The 22,557-nt window shown below is 34.8% G+C and overlaps 2 protein-coding genes and 1 pseudogene across 3 annotated transcripts; 2 read left to right on the top strand and 1 right to left on the bottom strand.

Moving 5' to 3' along the window:
• The first annotated feature begins 776 nt into the window (after nucleotides 1-776).
• Nucleotides 777-2,797, top strand: LOC145575704 (uncharacterized). The gene is made up of 2 exons (XM_081633524.1): nucleotides 777-1,768; nucleotides 2,218-2,797. The coding sequence occupies exons 1-2, from the start codon at nucleotides 777-779 to the stop codon at nucleotides 2,795-2,797; spliced, it is 1,572 nt and encodes a 523-aa protein (XP_081489650.1).
• A 2,812-nt stretch (nucleotides 2,798-5,609) lies between these two features.
• On the bottom strand, nucleotides 5,610-13,764 carry LOC145575703 (uncharacterized; annotated as a pseudogene). The gene is made up of 9 exons (XR_014098273.1): nucleotides 13,283-13,764; nucleotides 11,796-11,928; nucleotides 11,289-11,346; nucleotides 9,016-9,069; nucleotides 7,141-7,255; nucleotides 7,018-7,065; nucleotides 6,500-6,545; nucleotides 6,333-6,403; nucleotides 5,610-6,253 (listed from the first exon to the last, which is right to left on the bottom strand). The product of XR_014098273.1 is annotated as an uncharacterized LOC145575703 (transcript).
• A 2,860-nt stretch (nucleotides 13,765-16,624) lies between these two features.
• On the top strand, nucleotides 16,625-20,866 carry LOC145574923 (tryptophan synthase beta chain 1). The gene is made up of 5 exons (XM_081632809.1): nucleotides 16,625-17,070; nucleotides 18,259-18,615; nucleotides 18,901-19,343; nucleotides 19,482-19,576; nucleotides 20,300-20,866. The coding sequence occupies exons 1-5, from the start codon at nucleotides 16,717-16,719 to the stop codon at nucleotides 20,473-20,475; spliced, it is 1,425 nt and encodes a 474-aa protein (XP_081488935.1). The 5' UTR covers nucleotides 16,625-16,716; the 3' UTR covers nucleotides 20,476-20,866.
• The last annotated feature ends 1,691 nt before the right edge of the window (nucleotides 20,867-22,557 follow it).

Genomic DNA, 22,557 nt, shown 5'->3' with positions numbered 1-22,557 from the left:
GGGGATAGGAATACCTCATTTTTCCATAAGTCAGTTCTCATTAGGAGAAATAGAAATAGGATTATCTCTTTGTGTTCGGAAGTTGGGGACCAAATCTCAGAGCCTACCCTTCTTAGGAACCATATTAAGAGTTATTTCTCAAATTTGTTCTCCTCTTCCTTTGTTAGTCCTCCTAATTTAGATGCTTTCCCTCTCCCTTTCCCGGAGCATAGTTCCATGATCTCGATTACTCATCTTCCTGATCTCCATGAGATTTGGGGGGTTATTTCCAAGATGGGGTCTTTCAAGGCCCCGGGTCCGGATGACTACCACCCTTTTTTCTATAAGAAGTTCTGGGATACTATTAGCCTTGATCTTGCTTCCTTCATTAGGAAATTTTTTGAGGATAAAGCTATTCTCGAAAATATCAATAGAACCTTGATAGCCATTATTCCTAAGGTCTCTGATCCTTCCTCTATTACCCAGTTCAGACCAATTAGCCTTTGCACCACGGTGTACAAGATTGTGACTAAGATCATAGCTAATAGGCTCTGTGGTTTCCTTCCTTCTAAAATTTCTCCTAACCAAAATAGCTTTCTTCCGGGGAGGGGTACTAAGACTATTGTGATTGTTGTGAATGAGATTTTGCATTCTATGAAAGAGAGGAAGGGAATAAGGGTTCGTTTATTCTCAAATTAGACTTGGAGAATGCTTATGATAATGTTGAGTGGGTTTTTTTTTGAGAAATGCCTTAGTTTTCTTTGGTTTGGACCCCCCCCCCCTTCATTGAGCTCATTATGTCTTATGTATCTTCAGTCTCTTCTTTTGTCCTTGTGAATGGGATTCCTATTGAGAATTTTAATACTTCCAAGGGCATTTGGCAGGGTGACCCCCTCTCACCCTACTTGTTCATTATTTGTATGGAAATCCTTTCTCAGTTGATTCATAGGGAGGTGGATAGAAAGATTTGGTCTCCTTTTTGTATGGATAGAAAACAAGTTCCTATTTCCCATCTCCTATTTGCAGACGATATTCTTCTTTTTGGAGAAACCTCTCTTGAAAATATTCTCTCTCTCAAAGATACCCTTGATATTTTCTGTGCGTTCTCTGGTCAATCTATTAGTGTTCAAAAGAGTAGAGTCTTGTTTTCTAGAAACACTCCTCAAAGTGACAAAGATCTTTTTTGTGATGCTATGAGTTTTAGAGAGATTGATGATTTAAGCCCCTACCTAGGCTTCCCTATCTCTAGTAGTAGACCCTCCAAGAATAAAGTTAAGTTCATTTTTGAAAAAATTCTTAAGAAACTTGATCTCTGGAAATCTTCTATGCTTTCTAAGGCTGGTAAATTGTGTTTAGTTTCTGCCACCTTGAATACCCTCCCTAACTATTATATGCAGTGTATGCTTCTTCCCATCTTTGTGTTAAACCATCTTAATAGCTCCTTGGCTAAGTTCTTGTGGGGGAAGGGTGAAAATTCTAAAGGGTTACATCTGGTTGGCTGGGATAACATAGCTATCCCTAGAGAGGTTGGAGGACTGGGTATTAGATGCTTCAAAGCTTTGAATAAAGCCCATATGCTGAAACTTTGGTGGAGGATGTTGAATCAGGAGAGCAATCTTGTTGTGCAGGTCTTAAAAGACAAATATTCCAAACCTAACAACCAATTTCGTGCCTTTTCTGCTGGGTCTCATCTTTGGAGGAGTATGGGAAAGTTTGGGATATCTTTAAGTCCTATATCCAATGGGGTGTGGGAGATGGGATGGACATCTTTGCTTGGACTGATAATTGGGTGGGGTCGGGTTCTCTAAGTAGTCTCATCCAGGGTCCCCTTTAGAGAGAGGAAGATGATACTATGCTTGAGGATTGTATTTTTAATGGCCAGTGGGATTTCTCTAATTTATCTTTTGTTCTCCCGGATGATATTGTCAATAATTGTATGAGTGTTCCTATCCCTGATTCAGATTAAGAATGTCAAGACTTCATCTTTTCTACTCTAACTTCAAAAGGAAGGTTTGATTTTAAAAAAGCTATGAATCTTTTTCATAAAGAGAATAAGGAAAACAGGAAAATGGATTGGATTTGGGGCCTTAAATCAGCCCCTAAAATCAAATTTTTCATTTGGCTTTGCTTCTTGGATAGATTACCTCATAAGATAACTCTTTGTAAGAGGAAAATCACCACCTCGGATACTTGTGTTTACTGTCATAATATACCTAAGAATTCACTCCATATTCTTAGGGATTGTGTTCAAGCAAAAGGAATGTGGGAGCTGCTCCATATGTCACCCACTTTCTTTTCCCTCCCTTTCCAAGAATGGCTCTTTACTAATCTGGCACATAACCCCCCTAATTCTTTTGATGTCCTTCTCCCCTGGAAAACCTTCTTCTCTTTCATACTCTGGAAACTTTGGCTCAATCGAAATGATTGTATCTTTAACCAATCCCGAGAACAGTCCCTTAGAGAGGCCCAAGCTTTAGCTTGGGAATTTCACACCTCTTTAAGGATCTCCTCGAGCATTAGCACGTCCATTCCCTCTGCTCCTAGCTGGTCCCCTCCCATACAACCCAATTTCAAGCTAAATTGTGATGCTTCTTTCACCTCAGACGATGAGTGGGCTGGTATAGCAGGTGTATTTCGTGATTTTTCAGGTTCATGGTTGTTGGGATTTCAGCAGAAAAGTCGAGTTAAATCTGTTACAATGGGAGAGTTGCTAGCTATCTCAACAGGTTTGAAAATTGCAATTGAAAAAGGTTGGAGTAGGCTGGAAATATCCTCGGACTCAAAGCATGTGGTGGATCTAATATACATGGTGCAATGATGGCGAAGGATGCTAACTTGAGTACTCTAAAATCTTGCAGGGACCGGTTTGACAAACTACAAACAGCAAAGCTTTATCATGAAGGCAGGAGCTCTAACAGGGTAGCTGGCCACTTAGCCAAAGTCTGTAGAAAGTCCCCGGATAGGGGCATTTCGATTGTAATCTTAGCTGAACCTCCAGACTATGTTCGTGATGCATTATTGGAGGATAAACCTCCTTAACTCTCTTGTTTCTTTTGAACTTGTTTTAATCTAATTTCCTGCCCCCAGCTTTGCATCAAAAAAAAAGTATGTTGAATATAAGTATTTAATTTGATGGTTTAAATTAATTTCATCGAACGGGAAGACATGGCGTACTATGGCTACTACGCGCCTACGAGCCCTTTAACATATTGGGATAGATTGATCCCAAGTGCACGAGGATGTGTACCAAATACGTTGAAAGTTGTGAAAATGGTAGGGTTTCAAGGAAAACCAAATGAATTTAATCTGTTAAGTAATTTTGTTAAATACGGACGTGCCTTACAAAAACTCTTCTTAAGGGATGCTAATAAAATTGGAGAGGAAATTGCTATCTGCATGAAAGATTTTGCTGAGGAGAACAATGCAAAGTTTAAGGTTCAAGTCATCTCTCAAGATGGTTTCATCTACGAAGGGACGCAAGTGAAAGAAGTTGTTCAAGTCATCTGATTCTTGCTACTTATGACGATTTATGTTAACCAATATCAAATTATTACTTCGTCAAATTTAATTTTTATGTACTAGTACTTTTTAAGTTTATTTTTATAGAATGCTTATTATATAATCTAGGACCTTACTTAACTTCTTCCTGCAAATATGTGCTGCAAGTTCGCGTACAAATTTGTCACATATTGCTGATCAACTGAACTTGAAAGGGCTTGTTCGAATTTTTTTAAGTTAGTTAAATTATTGCCTTAATTCTATGGTATAGCTTGTAGCAATATTTCAGAAAAGACTAAATATTTGAGTGCCGTCAACAATTTCCTTATCAAAATATGTTGCTAGCATTTTTCTTAAAAATTTTGTTTTGTACTATACATTTTCGAATCTCAATGAGCGGATGTAGTTGGAGCTAAGTTTTGATAAACTGAATGGGCCATATTAAACAAAAATTTAATGCACATTTTTTCTTCCACATTTTCATGTCCTCCACACTTGTTCACGTTTTCCTACCTCTAGATTTCTCTCTCCTCTAACACACCACTCAAGACTCCTCTAACCCTTTCTTTGTATTCTTCTCCTTCTCTAACCTTAACTACTCTGTTGTTAGCATTTTTCTTAGGAGTAAAAAATTTGTTTTGTACTGTACATTTTCGAATCCCAATGGACGGATGTAGTTGGAATTAAGTTCTGATAAACCGGGTGGGCCATACTAAAAAAATTTTAATGCACATTTTTTCTTCCAGGTTTTCATGTCCTCTACACTTGTTCACGTTTTCCTACCTCTAGATTCTCTCTTCTCTAACGCACCACTCAAGACTCTTGAGCGGTCAAGAGTCCTCTAACCCTTTCTTTGTCTTCTTCTCCTTCTCTAACCTTAACTACTATGTTGTTAGCATTTTTCTTAAAAATTTTGCTTTGTACATATATTTTCGAATCCCAATGGAAGGATGTAACTGAAGCTAAGTTCTAATAAAACGGGTGGACCATACTAAAAAAATTGAAATGCACATTTTTCTTACCTCTCGATTTCTCTCTCCTCTACCACACCACTCAAGACTAACCCCTTCTTTGTATACTTCTCCTTCTCTAACCTTAACTAGTATGTTGTTAGCATTTTTCTTAAAATTTTTGTTTTGCACGGTACATTTATGAATCCCAATGGGCGGATATCGTTGGAGCTAAATTCTGATAAACCGGGTGGGCCATACTAAAAAAAATTTAATGCACATTTTTTTCTTCTAGGTTTTCATGTCCTCCATTCTTGTTCATGTTTTCCTACCTCTAGATTTTTCTCTCTAACACACCACTCAAGACTCTTCTAACACTTTCTTTGTCTTCTTCTCCTTCTCTAACCTTAACTACTAACACTGCGAATTTGGAAAAATCTTTGTCTATGATAAGTCATCACAATTTACACAATATTCGTTTGTTAAGTTTATAAAAGTGGAAGTACGTAATCAATTCAATTTAAGTTTATTGATAGAACCAATCTTAGGCTTGAGACTCCAACCATCAAGCTTAAGCTTTTGGTTGAGATGATTCTTTAACATGATTTCAGAGCCAGTATCAAATCTCATCCACTCTCTCCTTTCAAAATGGAATATTAAGTACTAAGTATGGAGATACTTTGTGTATTATGTTACAGTATGTTAATGTGCACCTACAGCTGTAATTGCTTATATTGCAAAAGTAATAGAAAGATTTATATATGTATGGGTACATTGTACACCTACGAGTATTTTTTGTTCTTTTTGCTCTTTTTAAGTAAGCAATATCAAATTCAAATGAGTAAAAAAAACTACTCTTGAGTTTTGATGCACCTATCTCTATGTGCACTCATGTGTATATAAAAGGTGTTACAAAAGTTAAGCTTAATACTCCCCCTTTTCTATGTTTTATATTGGTGAAAAGCCCCAATTTTCGCTTCTTATGTGTGTTTTCTCTTTGCTGTATTTGGTTTTTATGTTTATGATAACACTTCCTCTTCTAAAAGGATTTTTTTCTCCCTCAAGAAGAGGATCTCTTCTCCTATGAAAATTTATTGTTATCTATGTTACATTTTCAAAATACAAGTATCAAACTTTCATTATTTTTATATGACAAAAAATATTTAAAAAGCCATACATTGGCAGACACCATAAGATAAAGGTGGGTAGAACTACATAGACAAGGAAATTGTGCACAAAGCTATAAATCTAAACTCCTAGGATAAAGTAAAATCAATTTATCATCACTTTACATTCAAAGTAAAATTTAAGGGTTAGGATACTCGAGTAACCTTAATAAATAAATAAATAAATAAATAAAATAAAAACGCAACCTTTGATCGCTTATACTATTTCGTACTTCATATAATAATACAATATTTCTAACCTTAAAAAAGGAAAAAAAAAAATTAATATTCAAACATAAATTACATTTCATAATAATCCAATCAAGCACAAACTATTATAGCATGCCAGGTTGGGGGAGAAACTGGGAAAGGAAAGATATGGTAATGACCCCATCAGATTGCTACAAGATAATAGAATTAAGGTACTAATCTAACTTTGAGTACAAACCTTTTCAAGTTCTGTCATCTAACAAAAACCAGTCCAGAGAGATCAGCAACATGAGCCAAATTTGGTCGAAAACTAGCAACACATATTTGCAGGAACAAGATCCTGGAAGAATTATTCTTGTGCATATTCTCGCGTCATTAAGATCAAGTAAGACTCAGGAAGCTGAGGTAGATTAGGTATTGGAGTTTTCATGTAGTAGCACATATTCTCGACTGGAGAAACCCATATATCAGGTCATGAAAGTAAATTAATAGACACAGGATAATAACGTTGAGGCATTACCAAATTTACCTGCTATTACCAAATTTAATGGTATCCTTCTCAAAGAGCTCACAATAACATCGCAGTTCAATAGGATCTTCCTGTGAATGCAACAGATTGAGTCAGGTCACCTAACAAACATTATTAAGTTTAAACCATTACCACAGAACATGAAGAAGATAATAAGAATGGCTTACATTGATGAAGGTCCTATTCTTGCTTCCAACGTCCATCAAGTATGGCCTGTCAAATAACAAGAAAAGGCCAAACCAAAGCCAATTCACATGATCTGTACTCTATTAATAGAAACAAACAGTAATAAATAATATATAAAAATGAAATCAACTGGCTGCTCAAAAATAAAAGGCCAAACTCACTTGCATCCTTATTTTAATCCAGTTCTTTAAATTTTCAATCAACATGCATTTAATTTCAGATATTTCAATTGTTATTTGGTTCAAGCCAATCAAGCGTGCAGCTTTCAAGCATTTCACTACTAACAAGCTTTCCGTAGATACTTCTCATCAAATTAATGCAGAGTTTCAGCAAAACAAATGACACAAAAGATGAGAAGCAAATTATATAAGTCCTGGGAAAATTTACAAAGTTTTCTGACAAGTAGCAATAAATGAAAAGTAGTCTGATCTTCAGAGTCTTGAAACAGATATAGTGACTAGTTTTTCAAGGATAAGGGAAAATGAAGCAAGTGCTTTACCTTATTGCCTTTGACAACCTGCCCTCGGGTTGCTTATTTTCAACTTGCCTGCCCAGAAGTACAATTGGTCAAACAAGGCTACCAGTTGATAACTTGGAAGGAAATTGCTTGTAGCACACTAACCGATATTGAAGGATTGCATGTTGTTTGCTACAAGAGGGATGATCTGTAGGGATATTGGCAACCATTCGCTCTCTTCCAAATAGGTAACAACTCTGGCGATGCACGTAAAGTGTCTCTGAAGAACATGAGATCTAATTACATCAGGAACTAGAATTACAGAAGCGAAGCATACCTTCCTTGGAATAAAGCATTTAATAAACATAGGACTGTTGGAGTCCAGCCTGTTTTATTAAAGCAATGACTAGCACTTGGAAGATATTTCAGTCTTAAATATCCCAAGACACATATCAGCAAAGAATTATAAGCAATAAAAGCTACCGTATCCAAATAAAGTTTCAGCCTTTCTTTCAGTTTCTTAATGGCCTCGATATACATATGTCCTCTTTCACACAACCATATCTTACGCTGCTCCTTTCACCGGATTAAACTTTATTTGTTATACAGAATTTAACAGCTGTCCTAACAGAGAGGTGAAAATGACATGTCACTCTCATTACACCCTGTTACTTGACAGCCAAGAAATAGGGGGGGATGACTGGATAAGAATGCAAGGAAGCTCCCCTGTCTCCCCAAAGGAAGTGGACACTAAAATCTTGGTGAACTAGCAGCGCACACAATTACACAAATGAAGAGTGATAGGCACGTGACCCCTGATGACCGGGCATCCTATCCCAAATGGGCGTATGGCCTGACCATCTAGAAGGTTATCTCAGTAACCACCCCTATGTCACCAACTCTTCCTGTAATCTTCATAAAAACAACCTAACTCTAAAAGGACTGTCATAAATCCCATCTACTAAAAGCATGGCCATGCAGCTTCAACAACCAGTTGACTGCACAGGACAAGAGATCATCTGCATGAGATGTGTACCAAGATTATCAGCTTTCCAGTCCCTTAGCAGTGTTAAGGCTGTGCCAGCAGCACCTTACCCAAAAAGGCTCAGCAAGATTCCATCACGCAAAAACTGAAAGACAACCAGATGAGTTAAACCTTGATCGGATGAAATCTTACCCAACTTAAATGTGTCAACTCTTCAAGTGCTGGGTTACCGCCACCTAAATCCAAATTCAATAACAACACTAGGTTTTAGGAAGCCTCAATCCCTAGGTTACTCATAAATACACAATCCTTTATGGCATCAACTACATTCTCTTACATCAAAAAGTGAATAATCCACATCCCCTTAAGACCTTCATTCCAATTCCAAAGCTTAACATATATACTCTCACCATGTCAAACTAGAACATACCAAATAAATCAAGACTAAATGGTTCAAATAACCAAAATTTTCACTAAATCTTCTTTTCCTTTATAATTAAATTTCACAGAAGATAATTATCATCATTAATTCATTATAGAGAAAGACAATAAAAGACCTTTATCATCATCTATGCTGCTGCAATGCATGATTTTGTTTAGCTAAACTACTAAAATTCCATTTGTTGTTAAAAATGTTTTTACGTTAGCATTGGTACAATTATTTAGGATACTTGTTAAAAACATACAATTAAACACAATTTTGGTAGGAGATGGACAGAGAAGAAAAGGTGTTATGATAGAAAGTTTAGAGAGAGAAAGAGGGTTGATATGATGGACAAAGAAAGGAAAAGAAGCAATTATAATGGAAGTGTTATTTATTTTAATGTGACAATCTAGTAAGGTTATTGCAAACAATATTAAGGGGCAGAAGTAAATATGATCCAACACAGGAGCATCCTTCTAGATTTAACATTATGATATCAGAGTTCAAATGTTTAAAGGAAACAAAAGAAAGTTGCAAAATAGCTTGCACTGCAATAAGCCAAAAGGACCACACAAAACCACATTACCCGGGGACATAGATAGAATAGAATGAACAGCTATTTACAACTTACCATTTAAAGCTTCACCACCCTTGAAAACATACAAGTGCCATCTTAAAGTAACAACTGCCACAATAAATTATTGTATTTAAAAAATATATAAACTTCAGTTTAGCAATTAGGTGTCCATCTGCAGGTAAGAAACTCAAGTGAATAAGTTGCCCAGCCTTGTCCAAATTTGATCAGAAATAAAGATGAAGCGATTATCTCAAAAGTGGTTAAACAATAAAGAATCCCTATAGGCTTATATATCATCGCATTGTCCTGCACATGTTGATAAGCATATTTTCCTCTCTTTCAAATCGCCAATATGATAACTGGATGTGATTGCTCGGATTCTCAAAACCAGAAGATTCTCATAGGCTATTAACATCCCTATTTTACTTGCTTTCTACCTGCCAAATTTTTCAGTCTTGATCCACCACTCCTCGTCCTGTTTAATCAGGAGTATAGTGGAACTAATAGTGCTTGGTTTGGGAAATCATGATACAAGTGCAAAGCTGCACACTAACATCTTTCTAAATGAAATTCACAGTTTCTTTTTCTAGTGTGTGGATCTAACCCTATCCCCCGAATTTTCAGAGCTTTGTTTTATTATCAGCAGTTTCCCAGAGAAATATATGGATCCATATAAGGTAGCTAATTTTCTAGAATAAACAGCCAATCTACTAATTGAAATTGACTTGTAAGTCTGTCACTCTGTCACTAGTGGGTGATTCTAGCACCTTGAATGAATCTGATAACTTCATAAACAAGTGTTTTTATTCAGCTAACTAACTCTGTTAATGTGCAGTAAAAAGGTCATCTCAAAGAGAAAACTTAATGCCACCATAATATAAGATACAACCCTATCCTCTTCACCACAAGGGCTCTCAATCATTCATCCACTCTCCTCCCCCCAACCACCAGGTTCCCTGCTAGTGATCAGTCTATTCCCTAGACATTCCTTCTTGGAGTACATTTAGATAGCTGTTGGCTGTTGCATCATCCAGTGAAACTGTTTGACATATCTACAACAAGATTTTAGTGGATCTTGGAAAAAGCAGAAAGGCACAGCCACAGAGGTCCATATGTACACAACCATAAACTGACTGGGCTGACTCGTCAAACAACAAAATGTTTGCACAAGTTCCCTTTTTTCTTATTAATCTAACTGTAGATGATTTACCTTTTGGGATATTTTCTTATCTTGGCTGTTTTAATCCTTGTTAAAATTCCTTGGTTATTAATTGATATCGCTTCATTAATCTTTATCAAAATCTCACTACCATTTGTATTTATATCAAAGATAGTAATATTTATTAATCCCAACATTTTTCAATACATTCAAGTTTTATGCAATTACTAAAGAGCTGCTAGCCCTAATTTGTTAGATCCACAGTAGGATTGTAGCCATAGGTAGGAAAATACACTTACAGTTGAATTGCCATGTAAATATATAACAAGCATGTATCTAAGTGTTGGATGTTTCTCGGTGAGTTAACATAGACAAAAGTATCTTTCTAACCAATAAAGATTTGTAGGAAACTTCCAAGAGATTCAAAGAGCTTGTTCAAATGAGGAAAGTCAAAAGACCTAAATATCATACGTTAGATGAGATATGAGACAGGGAAGATGACCAATAGACGAATTGGCAACTGGCCCCCACTGGCTACTAGCCTCAGAACAACCCCTTCCAATCCAGATTACCAAAACCCACCAGCACCTCTATCCCTATCCCCTCCCCCCCCCCCCCCCCCCCCCTCTGCAGGAAAGGAAAAACAAAGAGGCAATCCACTCTTTTGGTTTGCCCACCCAAATTGCTGAATTGACCTCCCACTCTCCCACACATTCTTCACCAATCCAGCAGATAAAAGCTCTTCAATTCCCTTAATTCTTTATCCATGAGAAGGATCAAGGATTTATTGTTGATAAAAGGGAATTAAGAATTCAGGCATAACCCAATAAAGCCACTAGCTATACAGTATATGATTCATAAGTTGTTGATCCAATACTCGGAGCCAAAAAAGGAAATTTGGGTTATGCCCACCTCCCCTCCCCCCACCCCCCAACACACACACACACCCTCCCCTATTTCTTTTCTTTTTCTATGCTGTTCATCCTTCAAAACCAAATAATGGACGTTTGTCTACAAGTGTTCAAGTAAAACAAGTATTTCATATAGGACAGTAAGCTATCTACAAGGCTAAATGATCGTCTCTTCTGTGCAAAATCCTCAAGTAATAAGCAACCAATATCCAAAGAAAAAAGACAATAAATCAAGGGGTTGGATTCTTGATAATTACCTCTTACTCGATTGGTTTCTGCAACAAGCTTTCCAGATAGCTCAAACGAAGGTTTTTGCTGCTTATGATAAATTTATAAATGGATCAGCAAACTCAAACAATTAATTAGAAAAATACAGTAGTATAGTGTAAACTAAATACAGAGTACTTCACAGTTGAAAAAATAAGTACCAAGAAAGAATTTTAACAGGTATATACCCAAATGGAGAAGATATTTCATCCAGAAAATAAAGCATAAACATATATGGAGTACAACTGTCTCCATTTTTGCATTAAAGGGTCCATTTCTACAAACAAGTCTATTTTATATACCTCTTCATGTCTGTTCAGTAGCTTCCATCATTGATAGTGAATCAGTTGCATCACCTCTGCTCAAGCAAGACAAAAAGAGAACTAAAAACTATCAAGACCCACCACCAAAAGAAAAAGTAATTGCACATTAATAGCAAGAAATCAAACACTGCATAGAAACAAACAGCCACAGATTTTAAGGCAGAATATATGTACCATCAAAGAAAGAAAGAACCAGGGAGATTTAACCCAAATCAGAACATGGATTAATGATAATTGGCAAGACTTCAGCATGGGAATTTTGCCAATTAAATACTCACTGGTGCTCAGCTCCTCTGGATTCTTCATCCTGTAAAATAGAAACCACAAGAATTTTAGATATAAGCATCAACTCCCAGACATAAATACAGAGAATATTACAAAAGTGCCAACTTTATGCACAAAGTGGAAGCTATATAGGAAAGGACACAAAATGACCAAACAGCTAAAAGCACCAAAGGACCTAATAAGGAGCCATCATAAGGAACAACAGCAGCAGCAGCAGCAACAACAAAGCCTTAGTCCCAAGATGATTTGGGTTTGGCTTACATGAATCGTCATAAGGAACCGTCCGATAGAGAAAAAAGGACATAACAAGATAATCAGTCAAAAGAGTTCGAAAAAAAGGAGTGTAAAGTGAGAAAAAGAAAGAGCATCCAATTAAAATTTAAGAGAGTTTTAAAATAGAGCCAAGGATAAAATTCAAGGAAGTTTTAAGGGAGTAGTAAAAACGTGTGAGTAAAAAACATAGAGGATCTAATAACCCAAAAGGAAAAAGAAAAATTATGTACTATGTTGTACAAAATACAAGTATCTACATTTCTTTGAGAAATACTTTAATATCCGCAGTGGAATCTCAATTCTCAGTACTTAGCACTTTACAGCACCATAACCAGAGGTTGATCCACGGAACGGTTTCAATTTGTTAGTCATTTCTCAAAGTAATCTTGAACCCATTATCCAACTATACTATTAAGGAAACATTCGAAATTCAATTACTTTTGGCAATTAATGAAGTGATGGTGTGAAAAAGGAAGGGTTTAGGAATACATAATGGCATAATCAGATACTACCAGACTATGAACTAACAAATATTCATTTCATTTCATTTCTAAAATCAAGTGTTCATAAATAATCTAAGGACTTGATCCGTGTCAAAAATTTGAACTCAATTACATTTGTTTTGCTTCTCATATTGCTAGGACATAACTACTATTTAGTATTTACCACTTATTCTGAAGAAAACCCAATCACTACACGTTAAGAGTGTACCTTCACAGATATATTAAGCACAGAGCCTAAACACATGATAACAAGATAAATGAATCAATCAAGCAGACAAGTGAAATTACCCATAAGTAAGTCATGATTGCCAACCACCTATTTCCACTAAAACTACCAACATGAAAAGCTTCCATGATACATTACCAAAAACATAAGAATACAAGTAGACCAATAAGACATCAAGGATTAATAAATACAAGGTCCTGTTATATTTAGATTGCAATTTATAGACCTTAAAAGAAGAAGGCGTGATAAGGCTATCAAAAACAAAGTAAAGATTTTGAATATCAGCAGACACCTCATCTCATCACGAGCTGTGGAGTGAGAGGCCGGCGGAGCCGCGGAGGTGAATTCTGCCGACTCTAGTGATGATGGTGAACCCTGATGGGGACTTGGATAGCTGGTGTCTATGTCTAGAAGATTTACCATGAGTGTCATCTCTATCTTTGCCCTTTTTTCCCTCAAATTTTCGCTCTCTACTATCCCTAGGAAATTCCCTCTCAAAACCCCTTTTCATATAATTCCTCTCATGCTTATCACTTCCTTCACCAACATTTCTCTCATGTTCCCTCTCTGATTTTTTATCAGCACCCTTTCCAACCCGAACACTCTTTAAACATTTTGTCCTAGGGTGATGGAGACCAAGGCATAGGATAGCTCGATTTCACTTGTTTAGGTGACTTAACTCACTCAGAATGTCTCTTCCTCACTGGTGAACTACCCCTATCCCTACTACGAGAGGAGCTCGCAACAGGCGAACTTCCTCTTCTGCCAGTTTCACCTCGGCCCCTCTTCGGGGAAAAACCAAGGGCCGATTAACATGGCGCCTTGTTGGAGATTTCCGAGCCTCTGAAGGACTCATCTACACACCATAACCAAAATTTCCTATCAAATAGGATCATAGGAACATTCACAATTTCACAGTGCCCATATCAAACATTTAAAAGCAGATAATGCCAATTGTTCCATGAATTTGTAAGTAATATTCGCAACGGATTAGTAAATTACACAAAAATCAAATACTATCAGTCAAACAAAGTATAAATCACAGCTAGTTCATGTAATTAAAGTAAAATTAGTAAAGATGATCACTAACATAATGCATAAAGTTGATAAATTTTGAATAAACAAATTACATAATTCAACATTAACCCAACATAGTAATTAGTAACTTTAAATGCAAAGAACCATAATTTTCCCTCAATGTTAGAGAAAAAATATAATAATTATATAAATGTAGATGAAATTACAAATTGTCTCAAACACTTGTACACTGAATGAAGTAAAAATTGGATAATAATTAACATCAAATTAGGAAATAAATATAGAGGTAAACTGCAGAAAATTACCTATATAAGGAGTAGCAAATTTGAAGGGTTTGGCTGAGTCACGGCAGCAGTGTAGGAGGCGATGCGCGACCGTAAAATGGACGATAAAATCGGCTGGCGGTTGAGGAGAGTGAACAAACTAATGAGGCCTAACTTACTCCTTCCATGTCATGTTCTATTTATTTGACCCATTTGACTTTTTACGTTTGACCCATTTGACTTTTTACGATCATTAATATTTTACGAGTAAAGTTGTATGAATACGATTTATTTGACACATTTGATTTTTTACCATCATTAACTTTTGGGGCAATTTGGGATTTAGGATCACAATAATTTTGGGAGGCTTTCAATCAAATTAACCTCCCCAAAAGTATTTAGTAAATGGGAAAGGAGTAATATTGATGGGAAGGTCCTCATTTTCATCTTTTGTTAAAGGAGAGCCAGCCTATTTTTCAACAATGTGGATGCTCTTATGGGGCAAAAAATATGAGGTGGGAAAGTCAATATTAAAAGCTAATTGACAAATAGGGTCAATACCTCATATTTGTAATTTCATTTTTATTTATATGAACAAATTCGTTATTTTGCCATGTACCTTCACCTTAAAAAAAAAAAAAAGTTTATTCAGTAAAAATAAGTTCAATTCAGTAAAATTAATTTCAGTTTAGTAAAAATAATTTTAATTTATTAAAAATTAATAACTCTAAAAAAATAAATATAATAGATAATCAGTAAAATAATTTCAATTCATCAAAATTAATTTTAATTTATTAAAAATAATTTCAATTCGATAAAAATAAGGTAATAAACGGAACCACGAAAATTGAAAATAAACTATAGAGCACATGGTTTGGAGGTGAGGCTTTTTCCATATTTGGTGGGGATGCGAATGACTAATGAGGATGCTAACGTTGCACGTGGAAATTTTTTGCATGGCCCGTAAGTCGTAACAACCAACCCTGACAAGGAGTGACAACGATAATTCTAGAGTGCAGAAATTTTGAACGTGGGAATATGGTACACTGTACACTAGTGTAAGATTAGTCTTTTAAAGTTAAACTTGTTGTAAAAACGGTCAATTTGGAGATAAGTTTAATCATATTTTTATTATAATTTTAACCCCTTAAAAGGTAATTTGTTAATTTGTTTTTTATTTGAATTTTATTTTAATGTGTAATTTCTTACATATTCATAATTATATACTATAAAAAAAATAATTAAACCAATACATTATAAGTTTTCTTTTTTAAATAAAATAATATCTTTTGTAGCAAAATGGTAACTTTAAATATTTTTAAGATAATTTTAACCCGTCTTACAATAAATTAACGTATGCTCGCCTTTTTGAATAATGTGTGAATACTCTTATCAAGTTGTAAAAATGAACAATTTAAAAAAGTAAATACCATTTATTTTTTCTGAGCAAGTTATAAAGCGGCATAATAAAAATTGATAGAATATAAAACATATTTTTAGACCTCAACCATTAGATTAAGCTTTTGATTAAGATGATTTTTTAATATGGTGTTAGAGCTAATGTGACACAGAGGTCACGACTTCAAATTTCATTTTCTCCCCACGAAAATGATGTATTATTTGTTGTATGTTATTTCATTCATATATTTATGAAGTAGTATAAATGATATCACCTATGTGATTCATATACTTCGTATATCAATAATTATAATCATGATTTTTACCATAATACCTATTATTTGGAAAGTAAATAATTTTTGAATAAAAATTGTTTTTTCTTCCCAATATTGACATCGAATCATGAGGCTATTTGTAAGTTAATATCAAACTATTTCATTATCAAAGTGATTTCTATTGATCAATGTTTATACCATTACGATCCTGATCAGATTAGGTAACTATCAAAATAAGTAAACATATCATGAAAATATTTTTATACACAATATATCCTAAATTTAGAAGGAGAATATTCTGTGTTTATTCTTTACTAGTATTGTTATGAATTGAACATTGATATATTGCGTAACATACTAGGCTACTAGCATTGCATACATATCAACAAATAACAAATGTCATTGAAAGTTGCGTTGAAAAATGCATAAAATTTATTTAAGAAAACAAATCAGTTACACTATAATATATAAAAATTTAGTTTCCACTAAAATTGATGTTATATTTAAAACAACATATAAGATAGAAGGGAATACCATACACTTGCAACCATAACGGAAAGAACACAATTCATTTCCTTAATATATACACAAAAAAATCCCACAAAAATGACTAGATATTTAAACCAATCCAATCCAATCCAATCCAATCCAATTCAAGTCGTGGATATAAACCAAACACCTCATTACGTGCTCAATTTAACTTGCATATAAATAACACACTACTTGTACATGCCAATTTTTAGCACCCACAAAATCATTGAAATAAAAAAAACACCCTCAAATTTCCCATCTTTCTCTCTCAAAAATCAAAATCAAATCGTTTGTTTGTTTGGAATGGCATTAGCAACAAGCACAGCAACACTTTCAACCAGAACTTCTTCATCAATTCTCCCAAAACCCTACCATTCTATTTCAATCTCAAATTCACCCTTCAATCTCTCGTTTCAATCGCAATCAAAAACCCTAAAATTATCCCCAAAACGTGGTTCAATTTGCTGTGTTATGGCCCCTGATTTGGCTTCCAAAGCGGCGGCGGAGGATGAGAGTGATTTGAGCGTTTTTCAACGACCCGATTCGTTTGGAAGGTTCGGGAAATTTGGGGGAAAGTATGTGCCGGAAACCCTAATGTATGCTCTTACTGAGCTTGAATCCGCTTTCCGCGCTCTATCCAGTGATGATGAATTTCAGGTTTATTTTCATTTTTTTTTTCTGTTTTTAAATTGTTATTTTTGGTGGATGTGATTGGATTGAATATGATTTTTCCATTGTTTTGTTAACGTTAAAGGAATTAACCCACAAAAAAGTTGATGAATTTGATGTTTGGATTCTTTAATGTCTTGGGTAATTTTTCATTTACAACCTTTTGAATTATTGATTGTGGAAATCACAGCATTTTCAAAAATAGATTCTAATTTACAATTATATTCAACATAGTCATTTGCATTTGATATGTATTTGCATTTTCTATGATTGATTTTAATAAATGTACTCATTTTCTAATTTCCAAAGTCACTTATAAAGTTGATAATTTGATATGTTCCCAGAAGTAATATATCTATCTACAAGTTTCCGATTAATTTGCTATAATGGGAATTGGGAAATTGTTGCTCTTGATAAATAAATTGATAAAGTTACATTATTTTTGAGAAATTGATGTGGGGTGTCGGGTTTATTAGAGAAAAAGAAGAAATTTGGAGTTATTTGGGGACTCAGTTTTGAAAGTGATGGTTGTTTATCTTAAAAAAAAAAAAAAAAAAAAAAACATGTTGAAAAGTGAGGTTTAACTTTGTGTGGCTGATTTCATTTTTTTGTTGCTTATTGGAGTGACTTGCATGTATTTTTGAGTAGGATTGAGATGCAATTATTGTAAAATGACTGAGATGAAATCACTGTACAACGATCTAGAGGTCATCTCCTCTCTTTTATGGTGTATTTTGTGTTCATTAACAAGTTTTGATTCGATTGGGTTAGGGATAGGAAATTTTTATGTTATTACCCTTTTCCTTCCTGCAATTTATCTGGCCCCTTATTTCAGTGTAATAGAAAATTTTCATATTCTAATGATAATCATATTAGAAAACTATAGATTAGTAAGAAATTTGCCTATGATACTATGAATGAAGAAGGTGAGATATTGAGAAATGTTGTATTTGAAGAACTTATTCAAATTAGGCTTTGACATAGTTAATTTTGCGATACTTTAGGTTATTAGCCATGCAGAGTTTTTAAATAGATTTTAATGCTACTTCAGTTTCGAAAAATCAAAAAATGTTAAAAGAACTCCACATATACTGTTGATTGACGGGTATGGTCCTAATTGTGTGTCATTGTTGCCAGTTTGTTGATAAAAATGTTTTCCTTTTCTTTTTTACGCAGAAAGAGCTAGATGGGATACTGAGGGACTATGTGGGGAGAGAAACTCCTCTCTACTTTGCAGAACGCCTTACTGAGCATTACAAGCTTGTTAATGGTCAAGGGCCTGACATATACCTGAAGAGGGAAGATTTGAACCACACTGGTGCTCACAAAATCAATAATGCTATTGGTCAAGCTTTGCTTGCCAAAAAATTAGGAAAGAAACGTATCATTGCTGAAACTGGAGCTGGTCAACATGGAGTTGCAACTGCTACTGTGTGTGCACGGTTTGGGTTGCAATGTATTATTTACATGGGAGCACAAGACATGGAAAGACAAGCTTTGAATGTTTTCCGAATGCGTCTTCTCGGTGCTGAGGTCTGTTATCATTTGTATTAAATATCCTCCCCTCTTCTCTTGCATTTTTGTAGTTTTAAAGTGATAAATCTCTACAGAATTTTGGCTGCAATGGCCTTGCCATACCTGTTATGTATTTTATTTTTTGGATGGCTGTGCAAATTTTCTCTGATCGTATACTGCAAAATGTTTATTGGCTTCTGAATTATGCGAATCTGACTTAGCCTTTGTACAAGATAGACTGTCATACTAAACTGCCCTGCAAAATTGTGAAACTCATAAATCTCTTAATTTATTGGTATATAGGTTAGACCTGTCCATTCTGGCACGGCTACTCTGAAGGATGCTACATCTGAAGCTATAAGGGATTGGGTGACAAATGTGGAGACAACACATTATATATTAGGGTCTGTTGCTGGCCCGCATCCATACCCCATGATGGTCAGAGACTTCCATGCTGTCATTGGTAAAGAAACTAGGCAACAAGCATTAGAGAAATGGGGTGGCAAGCCAGATGTGCTGGTTGCATGTGTTGGAGGAGGTTCAAATGCCATGGGTCTCTTCCATGAGTTTGTTGAGGACAAAGATGTTAGGATGATTGGTGTTGAAGCTGCTGGGTTTGGCTTAGATAGTGGCAAGCATGCGGCTACATTGACTAAAGGGGAGATTGGAGTGTTGCATGGAGCAATGAGCTATCTGTTGCAGGATGATGATGGGCAGATAATAGAACCTCATTCCATTAGTGCAGGGTATGTCATCTGTTGATCACCTGAAAAGATTGGATTTTATTTACTATGTGCTTTGTGATATCAATTGGTACTGTTATACCAATTTAAATTACTGTATTGATATTGCTATTAATTCTTGACCTCTTTCCCCAACATCAGCTTAGACTATCCTGGAGTTGGTCCTGAGCATAGCTATCTGAAAGACTTGGGACGTGCTGAGTACTTTAGTGTAACTGATGAAGAGGCATTGGAAGGTAATCTCTGTAATTTTTTGACGAAGATTGTGATCTAGAATTGCTTATTTGATCTGTGTTTTCTGATTTCCCCTTGAACTGTCTAAAGTTCTCTCTAGTTGTGATCAACCATTCACCACTTTTCAAAACAAAGAGGTGTGTGTGGGGTTGAGGGGTGTTTTGAAGTAAAATATGGCTGACTTAGTTGTTGTTGCGAAGTTTATCTTCTTACCCCCATTTTAGAAACTAAGTTTGGTTTGAATTGTTATTGTTTGGTTTGAATTGTTATTGTTATTGTTATTGTTATTGTTATTGTTATTATTATTATTATTATTATTATTATTAACTGGTTGGAGGTCATGACTAAGAAAAGATCTTTTGGTCTCACCTGCGATTAGAAATGAATTTTTTCTGTTGTTTCTTGATTACCTACTATTCTCTGCCGACATTCACTGCTCAGAAACTACCTACGTTTGAGTGAATTCAACTTCAGTCTAATTATAACCATCATCATTAACCTAAATAAATTGACAACTTTATCTCCTGTTCAACTGCTTATATCTGCTTATTGTTGCTTTTTAAATAATTGCACGGTCTAAAGTGTCAAGGTTTACAGTATTTTGCTCTAAACGTCAATGACTTGTCTTGCTGTAGTAATTCATTTCAGCTATACTATGCTATCCATATAAGGCTTTCTGCATTTGCTGTCCTAACTCCCTTCCTGACTTTGGTATGTGTATTCAGCATTCAAGAGATTATCCCGACTTGAAGGCATTATTCCTGCTCTGGAGACATCTCATGCACTTGCCTTTTTGGAGCAGCTGTGTCCAACTCTTCCAAACGGAACTAAGGTTGTTCTCAACTGCAGTGGCAGAGGGGACAAGGATGTACAAACTGCAATAAAGCATTTGAAGATGTAATGTGATGTTGGACTTTATTTGAGAGAATAAATAAGTAATAAAGTTTTAGGATTGTAGTTTGCGTCTTTCTTTCTAGTTTTGTATGCGCAAAGAACATTCAAATTTGGAGACTGCTGTTATTTGCAGCCAACATTGTATGAGGTCATAGTTGAAACTTGAAACAAGCAAATATTTAGGATACCATATAAATTGGTTGTAGATCAGATTTACAATTCTACAGAGTTGTAGTGTAGAATTGTAGATTTGAATTGTTGTCTTTACCTAGTGTCATATGCAAAGAACATTCAAATTTGGATAGTCAACAAACTCAATGTTGAACTGTAGATTACTATTCTGTATTCAAATTTGGACACACAAGTTTTTATGTATAAATTACAATTTTGTAACGTTATTTATATTTCCTCCGCTTTCAATATGTTTTCTTTTGAAGGAAAAGTTAGGCTTTGTTACAAGGACTGAAACTATTACATCAGAATTCCTGGGAGGGTGGCTTCCATCAGGCCAAACCTCACGCCAATGCTAGACACTGTCTGTCTAGCTAGGAGTCAGTCTGTCTCTAGGCGATGAGTGACTTAGTTAGACTTCAAATAAAAAACACAAACTTTTAAAAAATCGGGTGTACACTAATTATTGTACATTCATTATAAAGATAGTGTAAAGTGATCAAAAGTTACCACTAAAATGAATAAAAGTTACCCCAATATGCATAAAAGTAACCCAATACAAATAAAAATTATATACGCTTTATTAGTAAAGAAACACATTTTAAATGACTAAAATCAATTATTAGTGATTGAATGTAATTAAATTATCTTTATAAAACTTTTCTTGTTGTCTATTTGTATAAAAATTGTATTATGTTTGAAGTTACCCAAACAAAGGCAAAAAGTTACCCTAAAATTAGCTAAAAGTTACTCTTATACTGCTCGATGTACACTAATATTAGTGTAAACCGGGTGTATACAAAATTTTTTAATAAAAAAAGGGATAGAAAACTAAGGTGTTGTTTGGTTGTCTTTAGTTTCCATAGGCACTTAAATTTCCCATAATTTACTTTTGGATATGTTGTTTGGTTGACAATATAAAAACACAAATGGCGGAACCGAGGAAGTCACAATTTATGGGAATTTCCAATTCCCACAAAATATGGAAATTTACTTACCCACCTCAAGGAATTTTAGGACTCTAGCAATTAGAGTCATCCATGACTCATGACTCTAATAAGGGTATATCGTCCTTTAATTGTTTGCCCAAAAAAAAAAAAAAAAAAAAAAACAAAAAAAAATGTATATAAGATAGAACTATTCTTTTTTCCTCATAAGATTAATTTCTCAAAAAAAAGAAATTCTGGCAAATTGAGTTTTTCGTTTTGCTATTTCCTCAAATGGAGTTCTCAACATGTGACAAACTTTGGTCCCAAAACATGGCGGGAACAAACCGTTGGTGATGTTCTTATTCTATCTGTTGTTGTTGATGGTACTTTTTATGATACCAACAAACTTCTTGATGGTATTCTTTTAGATACCAACAACCCTTAATAGTATTCTACAACAATTCTTGATGGTATTCTTTTAGATACCAACAATCTTTGATGGTATTCTCCAACAATCCTTGATGGTATTCCTTTTTTTTTTTTTTTTTTTTTTTATTTCAATAGTATTTTAATTTGCAGTTAATTTCGATAGTATTTGCTGAAATGATGAAGTTGGTATTTTGTTGAACTTTTGAATTACCCAGTCCATTTCGCCATTTCCTTCTATGGTCGTTTGATATTTGGACCAAATTTACAAGGATATGCAGCTACAGTTTCGCCATTTCGGTGAGAAAACGTTGGAGGGAAAAGAAGGCAAAAGATAGAACAAGCATAACGAATATATTGTTTTAGCGCCAATTACCCACACAAGTTTTAGACTTCATTTGAGGAAAAGGAAATGAAAGACATCAAAGTTGCAGATTTTCTTATTTGAGATTTTTTTTTTTTTTTTTTGAAAAAAAAAGAAGGAAATGAAGAGAAAGAAATGTTCTTTTCAGCCCATTTATCCGGCCTTACTTTTTGGTTTACCCCCAACCTTAGTTTTTGGT

This window comes from Chenopodium album, chromosome 13 (assembly GCF_948465745.1).
Source record: "Chenopodium album chromosome 13, dcCheAlbu1.1, whole genome shotgun sequence".
NCBI classification, from domain to species: Eukaryota; Viridiplantae; Streptophyta; class Magnoliopsida; order Caryophyllales; family Amaranthaceae; genus Chenopodium; species Chenopodium album.
Note: the sequence above shows the minus strand (reverse complement) of the source record. Positions and strands in the feature narration are given on the sequence as shown.

What these genes read in the sequence shown, in the direction of transcription:
- LOC145575704 (XM_081633524.1), top strand. Translation starts at nt 777, where the DNA reads ATGTCTTATGTATCTTCAGTCTCTTCTTTTGTCCTTGTGAATGGGATT. An exon ending in TTGCTTGGACTGATAATTGG is followed by an intron (nt 1,769 to 2,217) that starts GTGGGGTCGGGT and finishes CCATATTCTTAG; the next exon opens with GGATTGTGTTCAAGCAAAAG.
- LOC145574923 (XM_081632809.1), top strand. Translation starts at nt 16,717, where the DNA reads ATGGCATTAGCAACAAGCACAGCAACACTTTCAACCAGAACTTCTTCA. An exon ending in TGCGTCTTCTCGGTGCTGAG is followed by an intron (nt 18,616 to 18,900) that starts GTCTGTTATCAT and finishes ATTGGTATATAG; the next exon opens with GTTAGACCTGTCCATTCTGG. An exon ending in CCTCATTCCATTAGTGCAGG is followed by an intron (nt 19,344 to 19,481) that starts GTATGTCATCTG and finishes CCCCAACATCAG; the next exon opens with CTTAGACTATCCTGGAGTTG.